Here is a 27677-nt window from a genome sequence, read left to right as displayed (position 1 = left end):
TTATTAAAAGTATGCCCCGATGTCTTTTTGAGTGCCGAAGACTTTTCGGAGGTCCAACATTCAGTATATTTTGTTCCTTGCCTTCGAAATCGAAATGAATTCTAACTTTGAGTCTCTATAGTATCTAATTTGACCAAAAAGTTCCTATACTTCTAGATTTATTGATGAGTAAGTTTCCGCGAAATCAAAGAGCTTATTCTTGTCGGATTTGTATACAGGTGGGAGAATCCATCACATATCAAGGCAAAATTTCGCATCTGCCAGCCCCATATCTACCACAAACACCGCTTTTAGTGAATGTAATTATCAGTTCCGATAGGTGGAAAGATTACGTCGTAATTTTATTATGTTTTATTAAGATATAACGTAAGGTTAAGGACAATATCTACCAAGATAGTAATAATCTAAATAATATTTAATGAGGAATCCCCTTTCGCCGTAAACACCACGACGCCGTCCCATCAGCCCCGAATCAACCCCGAAAATCGGACCAGTGGCGTACGGGGCTAACTGCCTGCGTGGCAACGCCCATTTTATATAGAGACAATCGAATCAAAATGGTGCTGAATAGTTGTTGATTTAGTTACGTCATGCGATCTATATAGCTGCTTAGACGCTCTGGATGTCGCCATTTACACGTACGAGTTTAGATATCAAGGTGTATAGGACGAGGTATCGTCTTATCGTTATACAGATTACGGTCGCATCTCTCGATCAGCTTCAGGTATGTATTTATTTGATTTATATTTTATCAGTGATAAGGTTCACGGGCCTCGATTCCATGCTGAATTTCTCCGGATCAAGAGAAAAATTGTTTTTTTCTGGTTTTCAAGCGCCATAATTCGAGACTTCCTAATTTTTTCTGCTGCTAAGGAATGCCTAATTCATCTTCATCTGTAATCCTGATATCTCTATAACTCTATAAGTACTTCCCTACAGACGCAAAGCTAATATTCAGTTTACTATTAGCGCCTCTGTATGTTTTCACATCTTTGAATTCAATTTAAGTAGGTACACCTTTTTTCATACCAAGAACTGTGTTCTTTTTCCTTAACGATTTCATGTATAAAACTATTACGCTACTTTTGGTTTTTCTAAATATTTAAACAACATGGGGATATTGACCAGGGGTGAATTTGGGAGAAGTACGCATTTCTCTTGGAAATTCTACTGCATCTAACGAAGGAGCGTTGAAAGTTATATAATAATTCAACGGATAATAAATTGAAAATCTAATTTCAGTTGTCAAGCTTCTCAGTCAAAGATACAAAGTCTCTTGAAAAATATGGGGAAACAAGCAAATTGGCTCATAGAAAAGTGGAGTAAAAAATTCCTTCCTTATATATAGAAAAAAATGGAATGAAATATACTTACATTTTGAGTCTCTGACTCATACAAATATTTTAACACTAGATCAAAAAAAACACTTTTTTCCTATACCATTTTTCCTGATAAAAGATATAGAAGAAGAAGTTTTCATAATGAGCTGTGACACTCCTGGAAGAACAAATTACGTTCAGAATAAGTAGCTAAATCTGTGACACTATACTCTGTGAATCTTTTAAAAAGAATTGCGTTCGTTCGAAGTACCCAATTTTTCAAATTTCAAAGATATTTCTTATTTTTGAACATCAAAATACTCGAAAATGGCGCATCATATAGAAGTATGAGAAATTACGAAGCATACTTTTATTTTACAAATCGTACACATATTCATTAGATCATAGCATCCAATTTTGTTTCAAGAGTTGGATTCTTTGAACTTGGCGTGGGTGATATCTTGTGTTCGAAAAATATTCATCAAATAAATGAAAAACTATATTCATTTCATTCGATCGTTTGTTCGATAGAACAAAAAAAAATGTATGGTCTTTCAACAGCCTGTATCTTTTAAACTTGATTTGGAGATAATGGTAATGGTAATGGAAAAAGTGTTTCTTTCGACCTCAAGAATCTATTGCTGAAATATTTGTACGAGTCAAAGAGTCACCCTGTATATTTGCTATTCATCGTGATTTACAAAGACCTGAACGAAGCTGAAATTTTTCTAGACTACGAAATGTTTATTAATTTTTACAATGGTGTTAGAAAAATTTCATCCAATTCATTGATAATACAGGGTTAGAACTATTTAGGAGGCGCGGATTACAGGAATATTGAAAACCGTTAAAAATACAGAGTGGCTTCAATTACAAAAAAGGAGTACACCAGAAGAATCGCTTTATAGGATTATGACTACAAACCGAATTTCATGTAGTTATCTCCTAAAACAAATGAGTTATAGAGAGAAAAAAATCTTGATTTTCTGTTTTTTCGAGATATCTCAGGAACCATCAGAGATATTTTAGAACTCTTTACACCAACACGCTCATCCTTAAATAACGCAACTTTTATGTAATTTAACCCACCCTGTATTTCTAACGGTTTTCGATATCTCTGTAAGTCTCCCTCTAAATAGTTTTAACCGTCTAATCGAATAACATTCTAATCGAATAACATTCTTATATAAACGATATCATTTTATTTCTCTTCTTTTTGAAGAGAATTCATATTTTCCTGGAAAGATGATTTTCTTTTTAAGCGTGAGATGAAATATTTGAAGTGCAAACTGTTTCAGTCCTTTTTTGGTGGTCAAAAGTCCAAAAAAAATTTTCCATCGCTATAGAAATTTTCAAATAAATATCACTTCTCTCGAGGCGATGGAAGATAAGAGCAAATTTTTTATTTCTGCAGAAGAAATGAACCGGTGACCTGCATCGGAGTTTTTTCGACCTTTTTGGCGTCTCACTGTTTAGCTCATGAGAAACTCAATTAAATACCTCGAATTTAATGATTCTTATGTATTTCAATTATAAGGAAACTGCTTGTTGAATTCAAGCCACATGATTCTGCAAATGTCTATTCCGTTTGGTTTGATTCAGAATTCAGATTTTCATCGAGTTATGAATTCTTTGTCTTCGATGTTTTTTGCTGTCCAGAGGTAGGCATGACCTCCTGAAATCGCAATTTTAAACATAATCGAAAACATTTCATGATTTATCACTTGGAACACTCTCAAAACTTCACAGCTTTTCAGCTGCACTTTTCCTTCAATTGAAGCAGAAAACCTCCTACAAATGTTTAGTTAGCACTAATCAAACATATTCAAAACAGTGAAAAACAAGGTTTTTGTATGATCGATAAGATCTGAATATTATAGACTCATGTCTAACCTCTCTGAAACCATCAAACTCAGCTGCCACGATGAGACAAAAAACAATGAAAGCGAAACCCATTTTTTTAAACGGACCGAACTTCCAATAATAACAATTTTTATTAGATTCATTGATCAAAATCACTGATATTATTTTGAATTAGCTAGTTTTTACTGTAGTGGGAATATTTATTTGCCAATCGATTCAATCTCAATGTAATTTTCTATATTTTATGGCCGCATGTGAGCATGTAACGATTTAAAGCAACTGTAATTGAACTCCAACCTATTATCAGCCTTTCGGCTTCAAGAACAGTAGTTGATCAAGGTATTAATGTGATAAAATTTGTTCTTCGCTGCCTAATCTCCTATTTGCTCTCTTCCCAGAAATAATATTTACAGTCTTAAAAGCAAGATGTGTATCGTGGTGACACATAGAGAAATGCATCCAATGACAAAGAACTTGGCCAAGGAAAAGTTTTACATTTGTCGAATATGAACTATTATCGAAATATAGAGAACTGAAACTTGAACGATTTATATAAGCGACATGAATAAATTAACTATATATACTTTGAATATATGTAGGTATCATAATATTTTCTACAAATCCGCCGTTTGAATCACAATTCAAATCCACGATTGTCAATGGGCCCATATATAGAAGAGGGCAAATAAACTTCATTATTTACCTCAGGAAAACAACTGAATTTCGTCTCGGTCTGCAGAGTAAATATCATTTCGAATATGTCCACATTACTTTATAACTTTTTGAGGATCTATTCATGTGCTCATCATGGAGTTTACTCCAAAATAATGTGAAATGAAAAACTGTATCGATCTCGAAAACTGATTTCCATGCGACACGAATTGAGAATTTTGCCTCTAGGTACCTACAGGTCCATTAAACCTTACCCTACAACATTAATCTCATAATAATTTTCGTGATCACAAACAGATCAGGTAAAATCATTTCCAAAGTGGCCCCAATATATTTTTTGAGAACTTCTACTGATGAAAATAGTGAAGTTAGGATTTTTAACATTTCAAATGGAGATAGTTCCACCATCATCGTTTGAGCTCTTTAGGTGTATCCCATTACCAATTTTGGGTATTGAATCTACATTAGTAATCTTCTGAAATTCTTTAGGGTTCTCACTCCCATCAGTCTCTCAAACAGCAGGTCTTGACCCTTTGGCTTCTTTATTGACTTTTCACCCATTTAAAATAAAGCTAGTAAAGCAAAATACGTTTCTATGTAAAAATTCACCGGTGAATTATGTTTATAGTGTAATTCAATGAGAAAAAACTGAAAAAAGAAAAATAATACTGAAATATAAATAAGCAAATTAGTTTCTGTCATCTCCTAAACAATGAAAAAAAATTTCAAATTACCAATAGTCTCACAATCTTTCAGATCATTCATCAATAGTGATGATCTTCATAAGGGTGAACTGTATCATTCACACTGCTACGAATAAAAACACGGGGAAAGACTATCTACTTGTCCAGATTTCTAACGTTCATCCGTTTGAAATCAAAACGTACTTGAAAAAATTCACTGCAACTGAGAAAAGATGAATACCTAATATAGCATAATTGTAGGTAATCTATTCCTGAAATTTTCGAGAATATGAGACAAATTTTGAACAAATTAATTGAATTACCTATTCACTATTCATTTCAGTTTCTTCCTTTTCCCATTGAAAAACGAATACTTATTGGGAAAAATAATAAACAGAGCTCCAATTTTTTCATTTTTTCTACTTTTCCCACACCCAGTTCACATCTGAAGGCAGAGGTTATTGTGAAAAGATTATCAACAGAATAAGAATTTTTTTAATAAATACTTCTTTCTCATATTTCCTTCGATTTCCTCAAATCTGGGATTTCCCGGACACATGGCTATAGAACATACCAATATTCAGAGTTTGTTGAGTGTTCAACAATATGCTATATTGGCATATAGATGTATCATAAATAAATTCGTCGAAATTACCGATGAGTTCACGACAACGAACTTGCGAAAATCCCATTTCCTCCACTTAACCCCGAAAAATCAATATGATCTCATTTCTCTACGAAAACGAGGTCATAAAATAAAGGGTGGGTCCGAGCAGTCAGTTCGGTGACGAAATCAAGATCGTGTTTGAATATTTCCACTAACACCCACACAGGATATGAGGATGGTACCGTCCTTTGTTTATCTGCCGCACAAATCATTAAAATACCATGCAATACACCTCAAAAAGTCGAGCATGGTTTATACAAGTATACAACATAAACAGTCTGTAACATGAATTAATATCATACTTATACTTATGTATTTTCTAGAATAGGAATCAGATTGATCGAAATTGACACATGGGGTCAGTTTCGATTTTTAAATACTAGAGCTCACTTTTCCATTGGTAATCGGAGGAGACACAACTTGGAAATTTCGTTGTTTTGAAATGGGTGCTAAAAAAAAAAGTTTTGTATCGACGCAGAATTAAATGCTCAACAAATTCCGTAGGAGTCACTTTTACCATAACTAGGTTAGTTAGTTAGTTAGTATATGCGGAGATATTCTCAAAAAACAGTTGTTAACAACAAACACTTGCCAAACTTTGTGGACCCATACAAAAAAAGTGGATGATCCAAAATATATGAATCTTGTTTCATTCGACGCAAAATTCAATGCCCAACAACTTTTATATCAACGATTTTTTCAAAATTTCCAACCACTCTGGAGATATGATCGAAAAACCGCGAAAAAATCTTTTATGGTGCTTTTTTCCGACAAGTATGGACCGAATCAGTCACAAATTTTTTCTAGAAATAAAATGAAAATAATTTTTTTCACTATTGTTTCATTATTTCGAATTTACTTCTATAACTCCCTTTATTTTACAAAACGTCGAAATATTCTTTAGATAGCGTCCAACATAGTTTCAAGAGTTGGGTTCTTTGAATTTTTGGTATTTTTATCGTACTTAATGGTCATAATGAGAAAACTGGAAGACGTGGATGATATCTTGTGTTCGAAAAAGATTCATCAAATGTATGAAAAACTATATTTCGAAATTCATTTCATTCCATAAAACCGTTTGTGAGATAGAACTGAAAATAAATTTTTTTTATGGTTTTTTAACTGCCTGTATCTTGTAAACCGAATTGATTCGGAAAAAATGGTCAAGAAAAAAGTGTTTCTTCCGACCTCAAGAATCTACTGTTAAAATATTTGTTCCACAACTCACTATCTATTGTCACAACTTACATACAGGCTGTCCCAAAACTAGTGAATCAAACGTCACACCACGATAGAGTAGACCAAATATTATCGAATGACACCAACATTATTTCAACGAAAATGTACCGTTTTCAAAATAAACAGAATTTCATTAAAATACCTAAAGTTGCCGATTTTCGAACTATTTTTCTTAATCACAGGGCCAGTTTGTGAAAAAGGATATCGATTTTAAATTATATTGAACTAAGATTATTGATTTATCTCCCCTAATTGAAATTATTTTAAGTAGTTAGTCGATAATCTAAGTAGGTAAATGTAAATTAAAACAATTGTTTTTTCTACATGATTTTTATTACTCAGAATAAACCCCCTCTATAGGGGTGATAGTATGGGAGAAAAACGCTATCCTTAATCACAAATTGGCCTTGTGATTGAGAAAATAGTTCGAAAATCGGCAACTTTAGGTTAGGTTTTTTCAGAAACGGTACATTTTCGCTCAACTAATGTTGGTGTGATTCGATAGTATTTGATCTACTCTATCGTGGTGTGACGTTTGATTCACTAGTTTTGGAACACCCTTTTCTTAAAAAAAAATTATCTGCGTAGGCATCAGAAGTATATCAAAATCAACTTTCCAAGTCATATATTTCAGGGTTTCCATTAGCGTTAAAGTACTCCCCAAAAGTTGGTGATCAAGATACCTAGATAGTAGATAGTTAAAAAGAGGTACACACACACACATAGGTCAAGACCTTGACGTCTTTCGTGCCTCCAGAGCTATACGAAAATTTAAACATCGTTGGTGAATACGAGCATATAAGAGTGACGATATGATAAAACTTTTTAAGTAGGTATCAAAAGAGAATAAGAAATTCCCAGATGAATACCTGAGTCAAATTCATCTTGATTTTTTCAAAACGTAATCTGGTACCAACTAAGTAACATTTCAAATCGAAACTTTGCTGTAGTGGTGTAGTACGTAAAAACGCTGTAAATAGTAACAAAACCAGCGCGTGGCCCCTCAGCGGATATACTGTTCAAACAGTTCTGCATCACCTTCCGACCATCTCATATGTACATTCTTGCCGCTAAGACACGTCCTGTGCAACCAGACAATTCTTCGCCATCTCCTTCCGGTCCCCATCTCCAAGAACAAGCGGGGCATTCTCATCTGCCCATCCGAACTTCCCGAAACTCGCAACATGTTAGAATTCCCCGTCCTCTTCTACCTTATCACTGATAAAACAATGCTTTTTCCACAGATCAAATAATGACGCGTCGAAAAAACGGAGCGTCAACGCCGAAGCACGCTTATACCAAACAATTGTTTCCTATTCCAGGTCATCGAGGTCTCATTTTCGTGCGCGGCGGTCGCAGGTACGGTTGAAGGATGACTACCAGGGAAGAAACGTCGAAATCGGAAGATAAGGCGGCGGTGGAAGAGGTCAAGCAGGAGCAGCCGCAGGGGGTCATCAGGAGGAGCATAACGGCAAATGGTACCATAGAAAACATTGAGGTTGGCCCCTCGGAGAACGCGAAGTCGCATCCAGAGTCCCCCAAGATGAGCCCTCAGCAGGAGCAAGAAGTCAAACAGGCCGAGCTGCAGTACAAAGGGGAGAACTTCGAGAACGGGGGTGGCGCCACTCAGTTCGTCGCGGACGATGGTAGTATTATCGCGACTCCTCAAGACTATTACAATTCGGTGCATATGACCAATATGTCTGAGCCGATCGAACAGGCTCAGAACGACTATACGAATCTTGATTGCGTGCCTGGTGGTGAACACTATGCCGGATATCCGAATGACGGGACTCCATATCTTGTTCAGTACGGTCCTCAGCAGTATTTTGCTCAGGATAGCCCGCCGAATAGTACGGTCCTATACAGGAATGATCCAAACATGGGAACTAGATACCAGGTGAGTACGATACAGCCAGCTGAAGATAATCAGACAAACCGGCGTCTAAACAACCTAAAGATAATGACAGGATAAGCATTAGATAATTGGGATTGGGAATATATATCACTCACGCAAAATATTTATGGACTATTTGGATATAAATCGAAAATATTATGCTCTTTTTCCGAATAATGGAGTTGAAAATGGGATGGCACTTTATACTAATCGAAAATATAGAATTTCAATTCTACCCTTTGATTATAACACTATATAAGATATAAGACTAAGTGCATACATGATTGCTAGTTGTTGATAAACATTAGATGAATAATATGCCATTTATTTATAGCCTATTTCTTCTGTGATTATTCGATACATTTTAACATGAATAATGTGAGGTCCGAATCAAGAAATTTACTTCGACTGATCTGAGGTCAAAAGAAACATTCTGCCCTGATGAAGTGATATGGCCATTTTAAGTTTTCATAATGAGCTATGCCACCCCTGGAAAAACAAAATTACCTTCAGAATAACTGTAGCTAAATCTGTGACACTACACATCAGTGGAAGAGAGTTGCATTCGGTTAAAAAACTCAATTTTTCGAATTTCACAGATATTTTTTATTTTTGAACATCAAATTACTCGAAAACGGCACTATATACAAGAAAATATGAAGAATACTTTCATTTCACAAAACATTCGAATATTCATGAGATAGCGTCTAACTTAGTTTCAAGAGTTGGGTTCTTTGAAATTTTGGTATTTTTATGGTACGTAATGGTCATAACGAAAGACGTAGGTGATTTTTATGGTACGTGATGGTCATAATGAGGGAACTGGAAGGCGTGGGTGATATCTTGTGTTCGAAAAAGATTCATCAAATAATTGAAAAACTATATCCCGAAATTCATTCCATTCGATAAAACTGTTTGTGAGATATTTTTTCATGGTTTTTCGAGAGCCTGTATTTTTTGAACCATGCCGATTCAGAAAAAAGGTAAAGGAAAAAAGAGCTCCTTTTGACCTCAAGAATCTACTGTTAAAATATTTGTACGAGTCAAAGACTCACCCTGTATACCTACCTCCCCAATGATGTAACAGATAGTCCTATACCCTTCCAATACCAAAATTCACCAGTTTTCTGATATTTATATCTATTGGTATGTTTTTCATTCATCAAACGTCTAGGAAGTAGTATGATAAAACCATAGACATATTAATAAGTCCATAGATAAAATAGTCAGATTGAAGCCCTGAACATAATCAAACCTAAAGTCGCTTTAATTTTAAAGCTTCCTTTAACCCTACTAACGTCCAGTTTCATAATCAAATTTACAGCCGGTTTCATAATCAAACCTGAAGTCCCTTCAATTTTAAAGCTTCCTTTAACCCTACTAAAAATGACAGTAAAGGAAGCTTAAAGTGACGTTGAATTCGATTATGAAACTTACGGCCGGTTTCATAATCAAACCTAAAGTCGCTTCAATTTTAAAGCTTCCTTTAACCCTACTAAAAATGACACTAAAGGAAGCTTTAAGCTTAAAGTGACTTTCAATTTGATTATGAAACTAGGCGTATGTACGTTAAAGTCACTTTAAGCTTAAAGCTTCCTTTACTGTCATTTTTAGCATGGTTAAAGGAAGCTTAATAATCAAAAAAATGGAGCTTCCTATAACAAGAGCAGTCTCCTTCCGGCAATGTAATTCTTTCTATGCTTTTCACCAATTTTCACAAAATTTTAATCTAGATATATTTCATAAATTTTTATATCTCAAACTTTGTGAAAATTGTTGAAAAGCATAGAAAGAATGACATTGCCGGAAGGAGACTGCTCTTGTTATAGGAAGATCTATTTTTCTGTGCTCGTCAAAAGTTGAAACCATAGTAATATTGAGAAAAAAGGATTTTGACCATTTTCTATTATTTATATTGATACAAACCATATGATGTTATATATTTTTGAAATCAGTAAAAATTAAGCTTTCGAAAAATTGCACAGAAACCTAGTGGGGTCATAGCTTCGTAATTAAAAATCCTGCTAAAAAGGCAAGCACGCCACTGGATTCTACTTAAAAAAGTGCCTGTATAATGTTTTAATTTTAGAGCTCTGTCATCAGTATTAGCGGAGATATAAATTTATTTCGAAATCCCCATTTTTCCAATTTTCGCTTATAACTCGAAAACAAAAGAAGGTGGCCAAGCATTACTACTACTCTTGTTAGTTTCTCAGAAAAAGAGATCGAGAATGGGGTATCAGATTTTGTCTATATCCTCTGGTTTAAAAGCTTTAGTGCTAAAACATCGAAATTCGCCCACTCTGTACATGTGGAGGCAAGTTAAGATTAAGGCGGATTCCAAATGTCAAAATTTATTGTAGGTACTCTGGTCATTGTCTATCCATTCAAGATCAATTCCATTTAGATTGTCTGGCTTCTTTTATATGTTTAACTAATCGGACAACGGATCCTTGTTTCTTCTTCAATCTCTATCCTTTGATTACAGCAAAACTACGAGATCCAGACCAGCGGCTCCCCTTCGTCCAGCAACCAGGTAACCCTTCTGAGCCAGCACGGCTCTTTCCAGTACACGCCGTCGAACACTTCGACGCCCTGGCAAGGCGGGCACCAGGAGGTCGACTACTACAACGGCACCGCCGTCCACCACGGTGCTACCGCCCCGGCGGGCGAGCAGTACGCGTACAGCACCTGGACCGCCTCCAACTCCCCAGAGGAGAACTCCCAATTGCGAGAGGTGAATATCAAAGAATGCGTCAATTGCGGTGCCAGCGTGACGCCCCTGTGGCGTCGGGACGGTACCGGTCACTATCTTTGTAACGCCTGTGGTCTCTATAACCGTATCAACGGTGTGAATCGACCCCCGGTGAGGCCCACCAAAAAACCCCAGGCGGTAAGTTGAGAACGTTTATGCCGCCCTCCGCCGCGAGCGGAGTACCTACGTCGGAGAAACGTGTCGTTCCCTGAACTCGAGGACTTGTAAAGCTCGCCACTCGCTCGCGTGGTACACGGGAAATCCAGTGAGTAATGAAGCATAGCTAGGCGGCCACGTTTGGCATGGAAAATCGTAAAGAATCGCCTGCCATTAGTGCCATTTGAAGGCTAGGAAGGAATATCCCTTCTGTTCCCTTTATTCCTGCCATCCTGCCAATCACTCTAGTCCAAGAATTGGCGACAAAAATAAAAGAGTTTCATAATGGCATAATTGAATATGATCTGCATCTGATCGATCATTTCCTGGTAAAGACATATTGTAATTGATTTTTACAGAAAAATAGGAAAGTGTGCTGCATTAAAAACTAAGTACATTCAACTAATACCAACGTTTCGTAGATATATTTCCACTTCTTCAGGGCTACAAAAGAGAATTCACGAAGATTAAATATTGCACAAATTATTTCAAATGTTAAAATTGAAAATCGATTTCAATCGGTTTCAAAAACAAACTTCAAATACACGTACAATAATTGGTCATACAAAACACATGTAGTTTTTATGCAGCACACTTTCCTATTTTTCTGTAAAAATCAATTACAATAATGAAATATATGAGTGAGTGTTGAGGGTGTACGTAAGTGAGTACCCATTCCCAAGGTCAGGTACTGGAACACCTGTCGGCAACGCGCTTTGATGTAGGGGAGACTGGGGAGGGTTGATACGTTTTTGGAATATTTACTTTTGTAAGATGAATTACATGAGGAAACAGGACTTTTATAACATTATATAATTCTTCGATTAATCGTTCAACGAAATAAATATAGAATTCTCAAAACATAAACATAATATTCTGTACAAAACGTTGAACACAAAAACATGCAAACTGTCTCAAGCCTCCCCACATATGGGAGGATTGATACGGTGTACTGGGAGGCATGAGACACATAGGTAAACTGAAAATATGAGCCCCATTGTTATCACTTGCAAATCTCATATATAAACATTTTTGTGCCATTTCTAACACGGTCACATTCTTCGTGGCACCATTGCGAGCACACCTGACGCCTGATCCAGAATTAGTAGATCAGTAGGTAGGTCAGCAATGATACTGGTTTGCTTTGGTCCCGTAGGTGCAGAAACATGTTCAGAAGGTAGGTTGGATGGTAAAAACGCCTTTATGTAGGCTTGTCCAACCAGCTCCGGAATATTTTTTAAAGATGATACATGTATCAGGCCTCCCCACCCTAAATGTCTCAAACCTCCCTGAAAGCAAGTTTTAAAGTAATTCATGTTTTCATTTTATACCCATACATTTTGGCAACGTAATAAAACAGTAAATTAAGTAGTTTTATGCATATTTCCCAGTCAAATGTTTTTTTATGCCGAAAAATCAATGCATGATCATAAAACCCTTAGGTAACGTGAGTAAATACTTACAATTTCTAACCTCGAAACACTCTTTGTTGAATATTTCAGGAACAAACTACTGTTAGCCTTACAGATTGAGATCACGTAGTGCCTTCTGCCAGAGAATAGTGTTCACCAGTATATTACTTTTGAAAACGGCTACATACCGCGGATATAAGCCTGTATCAAGCCTCCCCATGTATCAATGCTCCCTAGTCTCCCCTACAGGGTGACAATTTGAAAACTTGCCAGTCCAATTATGTCACGACAATGATGATTTCAGAGAAAATGCCGGAACAGGTCAGTTTTCATTCGGAGGGAGGCATATTTTGAGCAGAATTTTAAGCAGAAATCTCCTCAACCCTAGGTGTAGGAGCTATCATCCCTAAATTCTCAATAGGGAATAAAGTATGAGCTATACCTCAATTGAAAGATCACTTGACCCTTTACCCTCTACATATATACTATGGTTGGAAAATTTTTATTGAGTCCTTGAAGTAGTTACAGGTTACAGGGGCTGACAATTTGAAATCTTGCCAGGCTAATTATGTCTCGACAAGGATGTTTTCAAAGAAAAAGCCAGAACAGGTCAATTTTTATTCGGAGGGGGATATGTTTCTAGCAGAATTGTAAGCCAAAATCTCCTCAATCTTAGGTGTTGGGGTTGTCACCCCTAAATTCTTAATAGGGAATAGAGGGTGAGCTATACCTCAATTGGAAGACCCAGTGTTATGTAGATGAACATATTGTCTTCCAATTGAGGTTTAGCTCACCCTCTATTCCCTATTAAGAATTTAGGGGTGATAACCCCTACACCTAGGTTCGAGGAGATTTCAGCTTACAATTTTGCTCAAAATATGTCTCCCTCCCTTTAAAAATTGATCTGTTCGGGCTTTTTCTTCGAAAACATCCTTGTTGAGACCTAATTCGCCTGGCAAGTTTTCAAATTGTCACCTCCTGTAACTACTTCAAGGAATCAATAAAAATTTGCAAACCATGATATTCATTTAGAGAGACAAGTGATCTTTCAATTGAGGTAAATCTCACCCCCTATTCCCTATTAAGAATTTAGGGTTGGTAGCCCCTACAACTAGGGTTGAGGAGATTTTGGCTTACAATTCTGCTCAACCTGTTCCGGCATTTCTCTGAAAACATCCTTGTCGCGACATAATTGGCCTGGCAAGTTTTTAAATTGTTACCCTGTATGTAAAATCACAATATCCGCACTTTGAGCGACATTGTCTTTTGAAGTCTGTACTCTTGAAAGTTTCTTATATGTGATATTACCTCAAATGATTTATTTTGACAAGTTCTACTCTCTGTTAAATGAACTCATCTTGTATAGATCATAATCTGATGCAAGAATGATATTCTGAATACTTATGATTATCGATTGAAAACAAATCGACTAAACTACGGAATTGTAAGCTAGGGTGTCTAGAGAAGACCTCCCTTGCAGACATAATGATCTATTCCAGTTTCCTTTTTTGAGGAAGTTGTGTTCCTCTGACGAGGTCAAATGAGACCGAAACTATGGTCAGCATCTACTCTTTCTCGACGGAATAGAGTTTCTGTTTCGTTTATTCTTCACCTGCCTTACTCTTGAAGGTGTTGACCATTTATGATAATATTTAGATTTATACTCATTAGATTGCCCTGAAGCACGCGAGTGAGTAGACGACTTTACGAAGGTATGCAGATTCCACTATAGCTTATACGTTATGTGTGTATTCCTTACGTGATCGCGTTGCTTAACCCGATCTAGAATTTCGGTGATTCTCCGATAAATTGCAGAAATTGTCTGCCCTGACATTACTGTAAGCAATTTAAATCTGGCGCATGCGTTTTCATCTCACATTGGCCTCAAACTTATTCGACTCTTGCGCTATCGCTTTTATTGACTCTATCCATTTATAGTGTGCGCAGATCCCTCTACTAATTGTTAGTATCGGGTGCTTTCGGCTTAAGCTGTTTCCAAACTTATTATCTGCTCCATTCGAATACACTCTTCTCGTAAATAGACATGAGTACGGTGTCTTAGTAGGGTACTTATTTTAGTTTTAAGATTCTTTCAGTTTGAATCCTGCTCCTGACCAAAAATCGGATTCAGTTTACCCTCACTTCTCGTATTTTTCAATGAATGCCCGTTCAAGAACCAATTTTGTCTTGTTAAGACATAAAGAATGGATTGAGCATTCCCTAATCATAGCTGTATAGTAAATATGGCAGAGAAATGTGAAAGAAACAAGCCAACGTGCGGCCAATAGTTGTCTTCTTTTAGAATTCTGATTGGTCTACACTTACGTCTATGCCCACAGAAAAGAGACAGCTGTTTAATTGCTCTCTTTCTACAGATTAGTAGAAGTCTTTGGTATACATGGCAGTTCTGAATTTCAAATGTTAGGTTTGGTTAGGGAAGAATGTATGGCGCATTTTCGATCTCATTTTCAAAAAATTGACAATGGCCACAACCACATATCTCTATAATCATAGCTTATACTGGTGGAATGATAATTTTTTTTTACTATGATACTGAATGTTTTATAAAAAAGTGGGTATAGAATGTTTGAATATGCTGCCATTAAATCCCATCGAATTTTACCCTAATTTTCAACACAATCCTATCTGTATTTTTGGAAATATTGAGAAAATAGATTTTTTTTGTGGGCAGCGATGGGTGGCTTCATTTCCTGGATAGGTGAAATTTGAAGAAACGAGCATGAGCTCTTTGAGAATCTTTTAGGTTACTGATAATACAGGCTGCCTGCAAACAAATGCGAAGGACTTAGAAAGATGATTCCTCGATGAAAAGCAAGGGTAGTTCCTATAATTCTTTTTCGAAATCGACCTCCCTTCCAAGATATAGCCTTTGGAAGGTGATGACGAGTTGACAGTTTTTAATTTTTTTTACGGGTTCTAAAAAACACTGAATCATAAAACTCTACATACATATTATGAAGCACTAAGTAGATGATACTCACACAATTTTTTTAGATCTCATTATTTTATTAATAGGGGTATATCTACGAATTGTTCTCCTGATTGGGTCCACACGGTTTAAAATTATAAAATTTCTACTATATGAAATATTCCTCCAGAATGGGTCGGAGTAGAAGGTTGAAAGTCCCATACGATATCACCGGTGGAGTAGTGTTCATGCTTATCATTAAGCAAACAGAGTCAGAGTCTGTTTTCAGCCTCAATACGAATATGTTGTGTACACAAATTCAAACGGAAAACGTTCTTCATATCCCTGCATAATTGATCGATATAACCGAACTGCCAATTGGGAGATAATTTTATGAATACATCAATCAAATAGAGCACAAAAAGTTCAACAATATACCGTGTGGATAAATTCTTCTATTCTCTTTTTCGAGCTCAACTTGAAAAAAATAACATCGAGTAATCAAAGGAACTATTCAAAGTCGATACTTACAATAGATATTATAGTTTGAGAAGTTTTCGTGCCGTATAAGTTAATTAAATATGTTATTAAGTTATAAGGATCCAAGTGGAACTATATCAGACATGGCAATTTATTTTTTTTAAAGAGACATCCAAAAATTTCCCCTTTGAAAATTCACATGCAAAATGGGTATATTTGAAGGCCTCATAATTTCCAAGGTTGTGCAATTCCAAAGTATCACACTTACCACCGGAGAGACTGTACAAATTATGAAATAGAATGGCCAGCTTGTTAGTTCGACATTATAGGGCTTGACTCCTTTTTGTGGGTTTACTTAAACCAAAAACCGATCCACCGAACAAAATTGTGCAGATTATAGACTTTGGTCTACTAAACTATATTAGCCAGATCTTCTTCATTCTAGCATGGTACCAGAAGGGCGGGGGTGTCATGTGCGAACTGTAAAACAACAACTACAACCTTATGGAGGCGGAACAACCAGGGAGAACCTGTTTGCAACGCTTGTGGACTCTATTTCAAATTACATGGGGTAAGTTCAATGTTAGCAAATGGCTTATATTATAGAAAATACAACAAAACGTCAGGTTTTATTGTAGGAAAATCACCAGTATAATACAGGCTTATTTGAAGGTGAGGCTTTTTTTCAACAGAAGGTAGAACTGGTCAAAATGAAACATTTCACCAAAAATCACCTATGCAAAACCCTCAAAATGACAAAGTTGAAAAAAAAATGAAAATGATTACTGAAATATGTAAATCCTTATACGACCGTAGAGCGTTTGTTAGCTGAATTATCGCAAAGCAGTCTGAACAAACTTATTCGATTCGACTATGTGGTTTCGTTTAGAATATTACGAGTAGCTCGTTCGATATTATTTACGTGGTAATGAAAATAGAAACTTAGGATTGCCGAATTGTTCTCATTATTTTTTAGTAACTTACACAATTTTATGAAATGGCTTATTTCGATACCAACTGACAGAAGAGACTTAGAACACAAGTGCAAAAAATAGGATAATACTCAATACTCAAAATCTCAGCAATAAAATTCGTCTTCATTATTCACGAATTTTTTCACAATGGGCATCACAATCTTCTTAGTCGAACATTCCAACAATCGTCGTAAAAATGGGATGAATTGGGGAAACATCATACCACTTTTTCAACATAACTATAACATAAGCACTTTCAAGAAACTGCCTTGATTTTCTACATTTTTTTCCTCCCTAAATTGCACCATACAACAATTATGATTCTCAAGTTCATCGGATTAGATGCATCAGGTTACACATAATTGTTGTATCGTGCAATTTAGGGTGAAAAAACAATGTAGAAAATCGAGGCAGTTTTTGGAAGTGCCTATGTTAGTTTTCTTGAAAAAGTGCTATGATGTTTCCCCATTTCATCCCATTTTAACGACGATTGTTTGAATGTTCGAAAAAGAAGATTGTGATGCCCACTGTGAAAAAATTCGTGAATAATTTAGACTTATTTTATTGGTGATATTTTGAAGTATTATTCTATTTTTTATACTTGTGACCTAGTCTCTTCTGTCAGTTTGTCAGTTGGTATCGAAATGAGCCATTTCAAAAAATCGTGTAAGATACTAAAAATTAATGAGAACAATTCGGCAATCCTAAGTTTCCATTTTCATTACCACGTAAATATCGAACGAGCCAATATTCTAAACGAAACCACATGGTCGAATCAGGAGATAAGTTTTTTCCCACTGTTTCGCGTTAATTCGGCTACCAAACGGTCTAGGGTCGTGGTAGGATCTATTTCAGTAATCATTTTCAATTTTTTTTTCAACTTTGTCATTTTGAAAGTTTTGTTTAGATAATTTCTGGTGAAACGCTTCATTTTTACCAGTTCTACCTTCTGTTGAAAAAAAAGCCCCACCTTAAAATACACCCTGTATATATTGTCCACAATCATTGAATAAAGTGGTCATTATTTACTCTCCTTGAGCATAATGAATTCATAAATCACTTGTGTTTATTGAGTAATTATTCACTGATCTATCAAACCTCATGGTCACAACTACAGACATAGAGACGTCTATGGTCACGAATTCAGATAACTCAACTGGGAGTGACCCCGCTAGATATTTCTTCATTGTGAAATGTCAGCAGGTGCCTTAGCGAGTTTTGTTTTTCTGAAATGGATACAGATATAAGATATTAAAAATAAGATGAGATAACTTGAAGGGAATCTATTCACATTTGTGGACAATATATAATATTCTACACGCATATCTATTAGGGCTATTATTCACTTGGAGGATTTATCAAGTTCATCCACGTTAAGTGGATCTGAGTGATTACGAATTTCATATGTTCATAAAGACCATTTCCAAGCACAATTGATGTTCAAAAGAAACGAAGAGTCGATGAGTTCCTTTCAATTACCTATCTCTGGAGTATCGATATAGCAAGCAAGGATACAATGGTTCTTAACTATTTTCATTATGCTGCATTTTACACCCCCTCTACTGTGATGACTCCACTTCTTTATGAACTATATATAGCAAGCCAAAGATTCTGTCTTTACTGCTACAATTCTGACCATGTGACAGACGGTATTTTGCAGGAAATACACCGGGTGTTATCTGGAGTTAACAGCTAGCAGACGACGTTCGATGGTAGCCACGAAATCAGCTTGCTCATAATCTAAGATACGGCGAGATACACGCTAATCTAACTGTGAAAAAAATTTATGCAGGGTTGATACCGAGCTATCTTTCAGATAGAATGAAAATCTCTGGTAAACACGAAAGATACACTATCTGTTAACATTTCAAAGATAATCGCCGTTGATTTATTTAATTGTACAAAAACCCATACTCAGTATGTGGAAAATGCGGCTGCAAGACGGGAGCCCAAGCAGGGCCTTTATGAGTACTCGCTCGCAAAATCTGAAGAGTGTGAAGAGTGGCTGAGTGGTTGATGCGTGATTTCAGGTGCCTAGACCGCAGTCTATGAAGAAGGATGGCATACAGACCAGGAAGAGGAGGCCCAAAGGGAGCTCAGCACCTTCGCCACACCATGCTTCACCACCCTTAGGACAACCCAGACTGAGTGAGTACAAAAACTTTATTTTACTTCATTTTCGTTCAAAAAGTCAGTTTTCTTAATAGTATGATGCATCGGCTCGAATGCATATACCATGCAATGAAATAAAAACGCTAAAAAACCGTTGAAAACTATAAATATACTCAGAGATTACCCAATTTTCCCTTTCTCCGTCTATATGTTTCAGTCACGAATATTATAAGATGAACTCATTCCAGAAATTTTATCATTAGAAAAAAATCGATAAGTATTCCACTTTGATCAACAATTACCATTCGTATTTGCTCAATTTTGTAAAAAGCAACGTCATCAGAATTATCAAGAATCCTTGAGATTCAATCTGATTTCGGAGAAATGGATGATAGCCAATCTTGATGGAATTGAATTGAAATTGAAGTGCTCTGAATATTTAACTTACATCGTGGTATTAGTCGATTTTATCAGTTCAAGGAATTTATTCACATTAACATCAAATATTTTAAACACAGCGAAAAATGTAGAGTTTTCTTATAAATAAATGTTTTATCATTTTTTTTAATTATCATTCAGTACCGGTAGATTCGGGTGACTTGGGACAGACCTGTAACTTGGGACAATTACCCCCCTTGCCGATTTCTTTGTTTCTTACCATTTATGAGTGAAGGGACAAACTTATAAGATTGAGTAGCGTCTTTTCGGTTAGTTTAACAATTAATTCCTGTTGAGTTTGCCGTGACCAGAGCGTTTGAATTGACAGGAAAAATTAACGAATTCAGAAGAGTAAAAGCCCGTTTTTTTATGGCCCTTATACTTTCTAGTGTCCTGTACATGTGTTTCACTTTGTGCATGTGTAATTTTTTTTCTGGATACGTGGGATATTAGATATGTCATGAAACAAGGTTGTTTACAAATCAAACGGCAACACGGATCTCATTCATTTATTTTGTTGTTTCATAGGGTGAGTTGGGACAATGACGAATAGAAACAAGCGGCGCATTGGCAACAGGAAATATGCCGATTTTTTGCAGGATATTATTATTTACGTTATTTCCACAAAGAAATCACCGAAGAATGAAAGAAATCAAAGTTCCCTTGTTTTGTTTACTTTTTTTACATTTGAGTTGCAATATATATTTACTCTCGCTGTAATAGAATCGAGAGTAGAGAAATCAATAGATTTTAACTTGTGTCCCAAGCCTATCAAATCGGTGGGTGACTGGGGACAACTACATTTTATTTTTTCCAAATTTATATCCGAATTCTGAAGCATAGTATATATCCTAATCAATAGTCTGAGTCATTTAACATATTTGAACCTCTTTCTGACATGAAAATAGGTCACCGTTTTTGAAATATGACAAGTTGAATTTCGAAATCGTCCCGCAAGTCACCCGAATCTACGGTAGTTAAAGATCAATAGAATATATTGATACACCTGCAGCATTGAGCAATTTCGTTATTCAAAAACTTCGTCATCTAAAACCTAACCTAACCACAACATATCAATATTGAGGAAAAAATCATCCTAATTTTTTACAGAACTGATTTATAATTCTCCAATCTGGAAATATCCTTGCTGTGGGGATTTCTTGTGTACCTATATTTGTTGAAATTTACCTTGAGTTGAACTTTACTCGCATACTGGCATATTAAATACATATAGGTGCATTATCGTTTTGCCTATAACTTCATGAACGTTCGTTTGATTCTTACTGAATGATATTTATATGATTGAAAGATCAGATCCGTAGAAATTAACCTATATCTACCTACAGAAAAACCACCTTTAAACAGATTTATCTCTGTAAGAAATGTAGAGAAAAGTATAGTTTGGAGATAATTAACAACTGTTTGCAGCTTCATTTTTTTATTGTTTCGGAAACTATTCATAAATAATTGTACAATATTTTGTTAGCAATCGTGCCTTCAAAATATTTACTTATACTCAATTTCACTGAACCTTTGGAAGTGAATTCGTGAAACTCGTTATATACAGAATGTTTCGAAATGAAGTTTTTAAGAAGGTTATTATTGGGAAAAATAACTCAATATACTTAAACATATCGCCATTTAAGTTGCTATTATTAATAAATATTAGATATATTCATTATAGGCTTATGTCCTTTCAAGGATTCCTTTTCTGATCTACATGACAGGGTACTGAAGAGAGAAAATTGTTTTTGTCTACCTTGCAAATAACGCTCAAATTATGCTCCTTCGAACGTTATTTCAGAGCCAAGTACCTGTACTGGTTTTCAACTTTGGTTCTGTAGGTTTGGGTATAGAATTTTCGCAAATATCCATCCAGTTTGACCGCTCCTTACTTATAGAAAGAACAAATTACTATAGTTCGGTCTGATCTGAAAAAATAAATCAATACAAAATTATGTTTAAGTAATGCTAGTATCTACTTATTCTTATATTTTTGTATTTGTAATATTTAGACCAGTGGCGGTTCCGCGAGTGATTTTTGAAACGAGACCATAATTTTATATTTGATTATTTGTTGATATAAAATAGGTATATCTTTCTATATTTCTAGTTCTTAAAGAGCAACTCTTCCAGTAATAAATCTCGAAATTTCATCGTGCTCGGTGCAAATATTCAGTCTTGACGTTTTTTTAACTGACCCCATCTTTTCGGGGATTTTTCGAAGCTGAATTTTCGACACTTGTATCTCCCAGAAAAATCATGGTAGATCTCAATGTGATATATGTTTATTCCAAAAGAGCAACCTCTTCTAGAAGTAAATATTCGATAAAATATGTCTCTCAAGTTCTAAAAGAGGGTGGGGGGTAAAGGCATGGCTTTCCTATTGGAAACGCCCTTGATTTTGAGCAGGGAAGAAGTTTTTTTTTTACGATCTGTTCCTTGTCCTTATTTCTTTTTTATGCCATATAATATAATATTTGGTAGTCAGAACGACTGTGTGCAGTCTATAGTACTCTTTCAAAAGTATAAATGAAAGAAAGAAACCAAACCCAACAAACAAAAATTTTCCCGAAGAAGCGATTCGAAAATAGACGTTAAGATTCTCCTCGTAGGTACAGTTTTGTAATCCCGCATATAAATTCATGAACAAATAGAACGAATGTATAAAACGAGAGGATTACTCCGTTTTACTCGTTTCATAACTTTATTTGTCCCCATATACATACAGAGAGATAAAAATACGAGTGCTCTGTCAACAATCCGTCAGACAGGGGGGATAATGTAACCGACTTCAATAACGAGAACGATTGTGAAGGCTAAAATGTGTAACACATCGATGTCGATTGTGCAACGTTCCTATTCAAACGTGCATTCATGTTTTTTTTTTTAGAAGATTATTATCTAGATGCCTCTCATTGGTCTTACTTGAAGGGGTTTTCCACAATTCAATATTTCGCCATATTTCGCTGAATAAATCATTAACAGGAACAAGAGCCCATGAAATCTATTTTTTTAGGCTAGCACGTTAGAACGTGTTTGAGGTATAGGAACAACGTTCCTGCTGGTGTTTATATTACTAGTCCTTATTTGAATCATTGTGGAATGAAACATGGAATTAGCGTTGCAGCAGTTCGTAGCGATTGGATACGAATTTTCCGAATTCTTGTGTATATTTCCATATAAATTCGGTAACCTTTATGTCAAGATTGAAAACAATATTTAAACAGGGCAATTCTAAGCGAATGATCCAGATCTACCTCCTATTGTTTTCAGAAAATGTGTTGGTTAGATTATGCATCTTACTCACTTTATCTCCAATAAAATGATGACAATGGTGTTCTTATTTTTTGAATCTGAAGAACTGGCCTTTTAATTAAATGTTTCTTCTTTCATATGATATCATAGGATTTGTACTGAATAAATTAATCAATAGCCACTTATGAAGGCCAAGCCAAGTTGATAGATGATGAGAAATCCTTTTTTTTCACAATTCCTTCAACGTACAGTGTTGTTACTTGCAGAATTTCATTTTTATTGATTATTCATTTATAAAATCGAAAGGTACAGGTACCTAACGTTCGAAAGATATAACTGCAATAGAAAATAGATAAACCTGTGAATGTTGTATTTGTGAGTTTTTCTAATATACTTGAACAATTTGTTCACATATTTATAAAAACAAAATTGTTTATAAAAGAGCCATCAAAATGTAAACCCAGCAGAGACCCGTATAGGGGTCTTCTTCATGAAAAATCTCAGATCTAATACAAAAACGAAACAGACCATTAATATATTAATTTTATTTGAGTACATCTTAAGTATTTTCTTTTTTTTGTCAGTACAACTTTTGTCACTATTTTCTATCCATCCAAATATATCGGTGTACTGACATTGAACAAGCCCTATCTTCGCCAATCATTGGCGGATCCAGGGGGGGCTCAGGGGTTATTCCCTTCATAATATTATACTTATAAAACATATAACTTTTGAGATATGATATTTTTCTTGCTATCATATATTAAATTAAACACGAAATGGTCATGATCTTTTTTTATTTGCAGCCCCCCAACATTTCCATTATGAAATACCTGCAGACCAATATCAACTTCCAGTGACAACACCTTTTCATAATCATACTGTAGAGTTCGCCAATAGAAGGATATCCAGTGCAGAGATTCAACTACTCAACCAGAAGTAAGTTGAGATTATTGTCAAAATTGATTCCTAAAATATCTTGAAACATTCTGAATGAAAGAAAAATTGTACATTTTGTGCGACCAAATTCTATTTCTGCAGAGAAATGTTACCTTTTTTTAACTCAAAAAATAATTATTTATGGGTTCATTTGAAAAATATGAAAATGATGAATGATTGAATTTGAGAAAATTCTCAATGGATCTGTTCTTTCCTAAGCATGAAACTAAGGATTCAATATCGATGTAAAAAAGGGAAATCCGCATTATTTACTCAGTATATACAATATGCTATATAAATTTTTTGGATGAGTGACACTCATCGCCATCTAACGGTGGGCCATGGAATGAATCTTATAGTTACGAAGAATTCTAATTGGACTGAGTAATTTTATTTCTTTTATGGCATGTCTCTACCCTCCATTTTTATTCGTCAGAACACCCATTTAATTCTAATTACCTAAGTACTGCTTGGATTGAATAAAACAGCAAAATGCTGAATCAAAGACCAATTCTTCATTTAAATATTCAATAATTCATAGCATTTCAAAATTTAAAATGATTTCTTCTCCCGAGAAAAAGAGAGAATATAGATGAATATTTCAGTATTGAGGAAATTTCTTAAAATAATATTGACGTGCACATCTTATGAATAGATACGCCAGGAAATGTGGATTATTCAATAGTTTCGAAAAAAAATTTCACATATCAAAAGGTTTGGCAAATCATATCCCATATTAGGATAATTAAACATTCTCGATCGTAACCTACCCAAGAAGCTACATGAATATATGAATCAAGATTCATAAGTTTGTTGATTAATTGTTCATATATAAATGATAAAACTGTTCTAATTGAGGAATTCCATATCTCTGTTTAAAAACATCACTGCGGCCTTAATGTGCTTAATGTGTGAACTTTTTTGGATAGGTATTATCCATAGACCTATAAAACACATGGACGCGCCCTTTCAGTGAGTTTCAATAGCCACGAGTGCGGCCAACATGAGATGGAGCTAGTATGGGCAAGATGGTATTAATTTCCGAGCTATATTTGTATATTGGCGCCCGTTAGAAATAAAAACAAGTACCTATTATCGAATATAAAAAATTGAACGAATATTAGTATCATTTAGATTGCGTTTAATGATCCAATTAGAACTAAAGAGCACAATTTTTGCTTTCGGCAACTATTCCTCGGAAAATACAACAGATAAGTTAATGAAAAGTTTGTAAATAAATTGATTTGAATAAAAACAATTGAGCACATTTTTAGCCAACACAATATTCTGATTTCTTGTTCAATATCTGAAAAAATATTTCATTGATCAATATTGATGAAAAGGTTGAAAAATAGACATTACAATCGGCATACTAATTTTCTCTTCTAATCTCAAGTGCTTCTTGAGTATTATTTTAGCTAGATGAGGAAAGAATTGACATACATTTATTGATTTGAAATGAATAATTCAACTATGATATAATAAATCGATTAATACATTCGAAGTTACTATACCTGTGAAATTTCACTTTATCTGTATTTTCAACTCATTTCGTACTATTAATTGCACTCTACGGGGACACCATTATTACTTTCATAATAGAAAAAGGATACGGCATTCAAAGTTGATCTAAAATTGATGAGAAAATTCTGAAAATTTTGATAAATACAAAGTTCAAACGAATATTTTGCCCATACTAGCTCTATCTTATTTCGGCCGCACTCCCTCTCTCTCTACGCCGTGTCCATGTGTTTAATATGTCTATGGTATTATCATAGTGGCAAAATATATGGATGTAGTTTTCACTTTTCGAGTACCTACACATATTTCACTTCCAAGAGGGCCTTAAAATTGCGATATCTTTTCAACACGATTTATACCAACAGTGGGTATACATTCATCGGTGTAATAACAATGCCAAAATCTATAAGTAGTAAAAATGTTGACGTATTAACATTAGATATATGTTATATATTCCTTGAAAATCTAAATATATTTAAAGAAAATATATTTGAAAGATAGCGTTGAGCAAGCGAGATCAGAAAAAATTCGATATTATGAGATCTCATAGCCTCAGTGGAAATTAATGTTGATGGGCCAATCTTGAGAAAAATTGAAGAAGCTTAGCTGTATGTACTTCACATTAATAATGACTATAAAACAATACTGTGCAAGTTTCTAAATTGGAATGAATCCGGAAAAATCAAAGACATTTTTTTTATGTAATTGTGCTCAGGCAAGTGGATTGGTATTTGAATTGCGTTCTTTTTGATGTAGGCCTCAAAATTTAACACCTGTGGATTATTTCTTGTAGGGTATTGAAAAGCAAAGCTTTTCGATAACAGTTTGAACATTTATTGAAGAAACATCATATGTTAGAGTTTGATATCAGATAGATCAGTTGTTCAGAGTGTTCAGACTTCTTCGAACTTAACATATTTGGTTATTTAGTAAGCAAGTTATTCATTTTATTCATTTACTTCGAATGTGTAACTTGATATAATCATTAAAAAATTAGAATTGCCATTCAATAAAATTATCGATATCGTCTTATCTAAAATACAGGCCATATTACATTGTCTTACATAAAAGGGCGCTATTTAAAATACTAATCTCATATATTTAGAACAAAAGAGTTGTTTTTGATTTACTGAATTTATTCCAAGTCATAGACTCGCTGCCGCACTGTATAAGGACGTCTTAGTCTTGTAACATCTTGAGGGTAGTTCATTGAAATTCAATTCAACGATGAAGATGTAGGGATTATTATACACTTCTTCATCGCTTTCTGCTATCAAGTTCCACCTGGTCAATTAGCTAGGGACACTAAAGTACAATTCGATTGATAATAAGTTCAATGCTGTATCTATTTTGATGGGTCTAGTGAAAATCAATTTCTTCATTCAATGTGGGCGTTTTCGATGAATTTTCTTTCCTTTTTTTCCAGTGTTGCGCCTCTGCAGCCAGTAATGGTTGGCATACCCGAAGAACAAACATCTGTCATAACGTCAGCTGCAGAACAAAGCAGATACCAAAACAATCAGGAAGAAGCGCACGTTAAAGATGATAACAGCAACTGAGAAGAAGGTGGGATATTAAACATATCTGCTGCATTAGAGGGGACGTTACCTTATCCGTATGATAAATGACATTCATTTTTCTAGGTGCCACATAAACCAAAAATGTTCTTGCCATATGGAATAAATGACAACAGGTGGAATAGAAATAGAATGGATGAGTGTTAAACGAAACTTGCAAAAAAATGATGTATATATTGTATTATTGATATATTCTAGCATTGAACGTTTAAATTATTTATATTGGAGAATTTTAATTTTAAGTTTATACCAAATGTATAAATCTAGTCTGCTCTGAAGCACGATTTGTATGTAAATATTTTTTTTTAATAAAAGTAATATAAAATATGATTATTTGGAATAATAACCTCAATAGATCAATTAAAGGCTCCAGAGAAATTGTATTCACATTCACAGAATTTGAAGTATTTAGTACTCACGATATACCTACAATATACATGTGACAGATTATGATTTTCATGATCTGTTATGTTCGTTATGATAATGGATTTCACAGATTGCTCTGATTTTCCTATTACAACGGTTCTTATATTTTTTGACTTGACATATGTACCGACATGATTCACAATTATCCAATAATGGATTTTATTTTAATGTTAGAACGATTCTGTACTTAGAAGCTTCCTTCCAAGAAGCCCTATAGGAGGCGAAAAATGTAGGAAACTCCCTAAAAATGTATCAATTATTTTTGGCATTTTGATTTCTGAAGAAGTTGGCTATTTATAATTCGCGATAAGTTGACACTTATCAAAAACCTTGTAGAATTCGCACAAGTTTCAGTGAAAA

The 27677-nt window shown here is 34.9% G+C and overlaps 1 protein-coding gene across 1 annotated transcript; it reads left to right on the top strand.

Moving 5' to 3' along the window:
- The first annotated feature begins 574 nt into the window (after window positions 1-574).
- On the top strand, window positions 575-27221 carry LOC123311926 (endothelial transcription factor GATA-2-like). The gene is made up of 8 exons (XM_044896059.1): window positions 575-724; window positions 7766-8343; window positions 10829-11077; window positions 16518-16643; window positions 19077-19194; window positions 23661-23793; window positions 26741-26880; window positions 26958-27221. Exons 2-7 carry the CDS (start codon window positions 7816-7818, stop codon window positions 26871-26873), a joined length of 1287 nt encoding a protein of 428 aa, XP_044751994.1. The 5' UTR covers window positions 575-724; window positions 7766-7815; the 3' UTR covers window positions 26874-26880; window positions 26958-27221.
- Window positions 27222-27677: the final 456 nt, after the last annotated feature.

The sequence above is a fragment of the Coccinella septempunctata genome, chromosome 4, assembly GCF_907165205.1.
Source record: "Coccinella septempunctata chromosome 4, icCocSept1.1, whole genome shotgun sequence".
Classification (NCBI taxonomy): Eukaryota; Metazoa; Arthropoda; class Insecta; order Coleoptera; family Coccinellidae; genus Coccinella; species Coccinella septempunctata.
The sequence above is the reverse complement of the archived record's forward strand: the minus strand, read 5'-3'. Positions and strand labels throughout refer to the sequence as shown.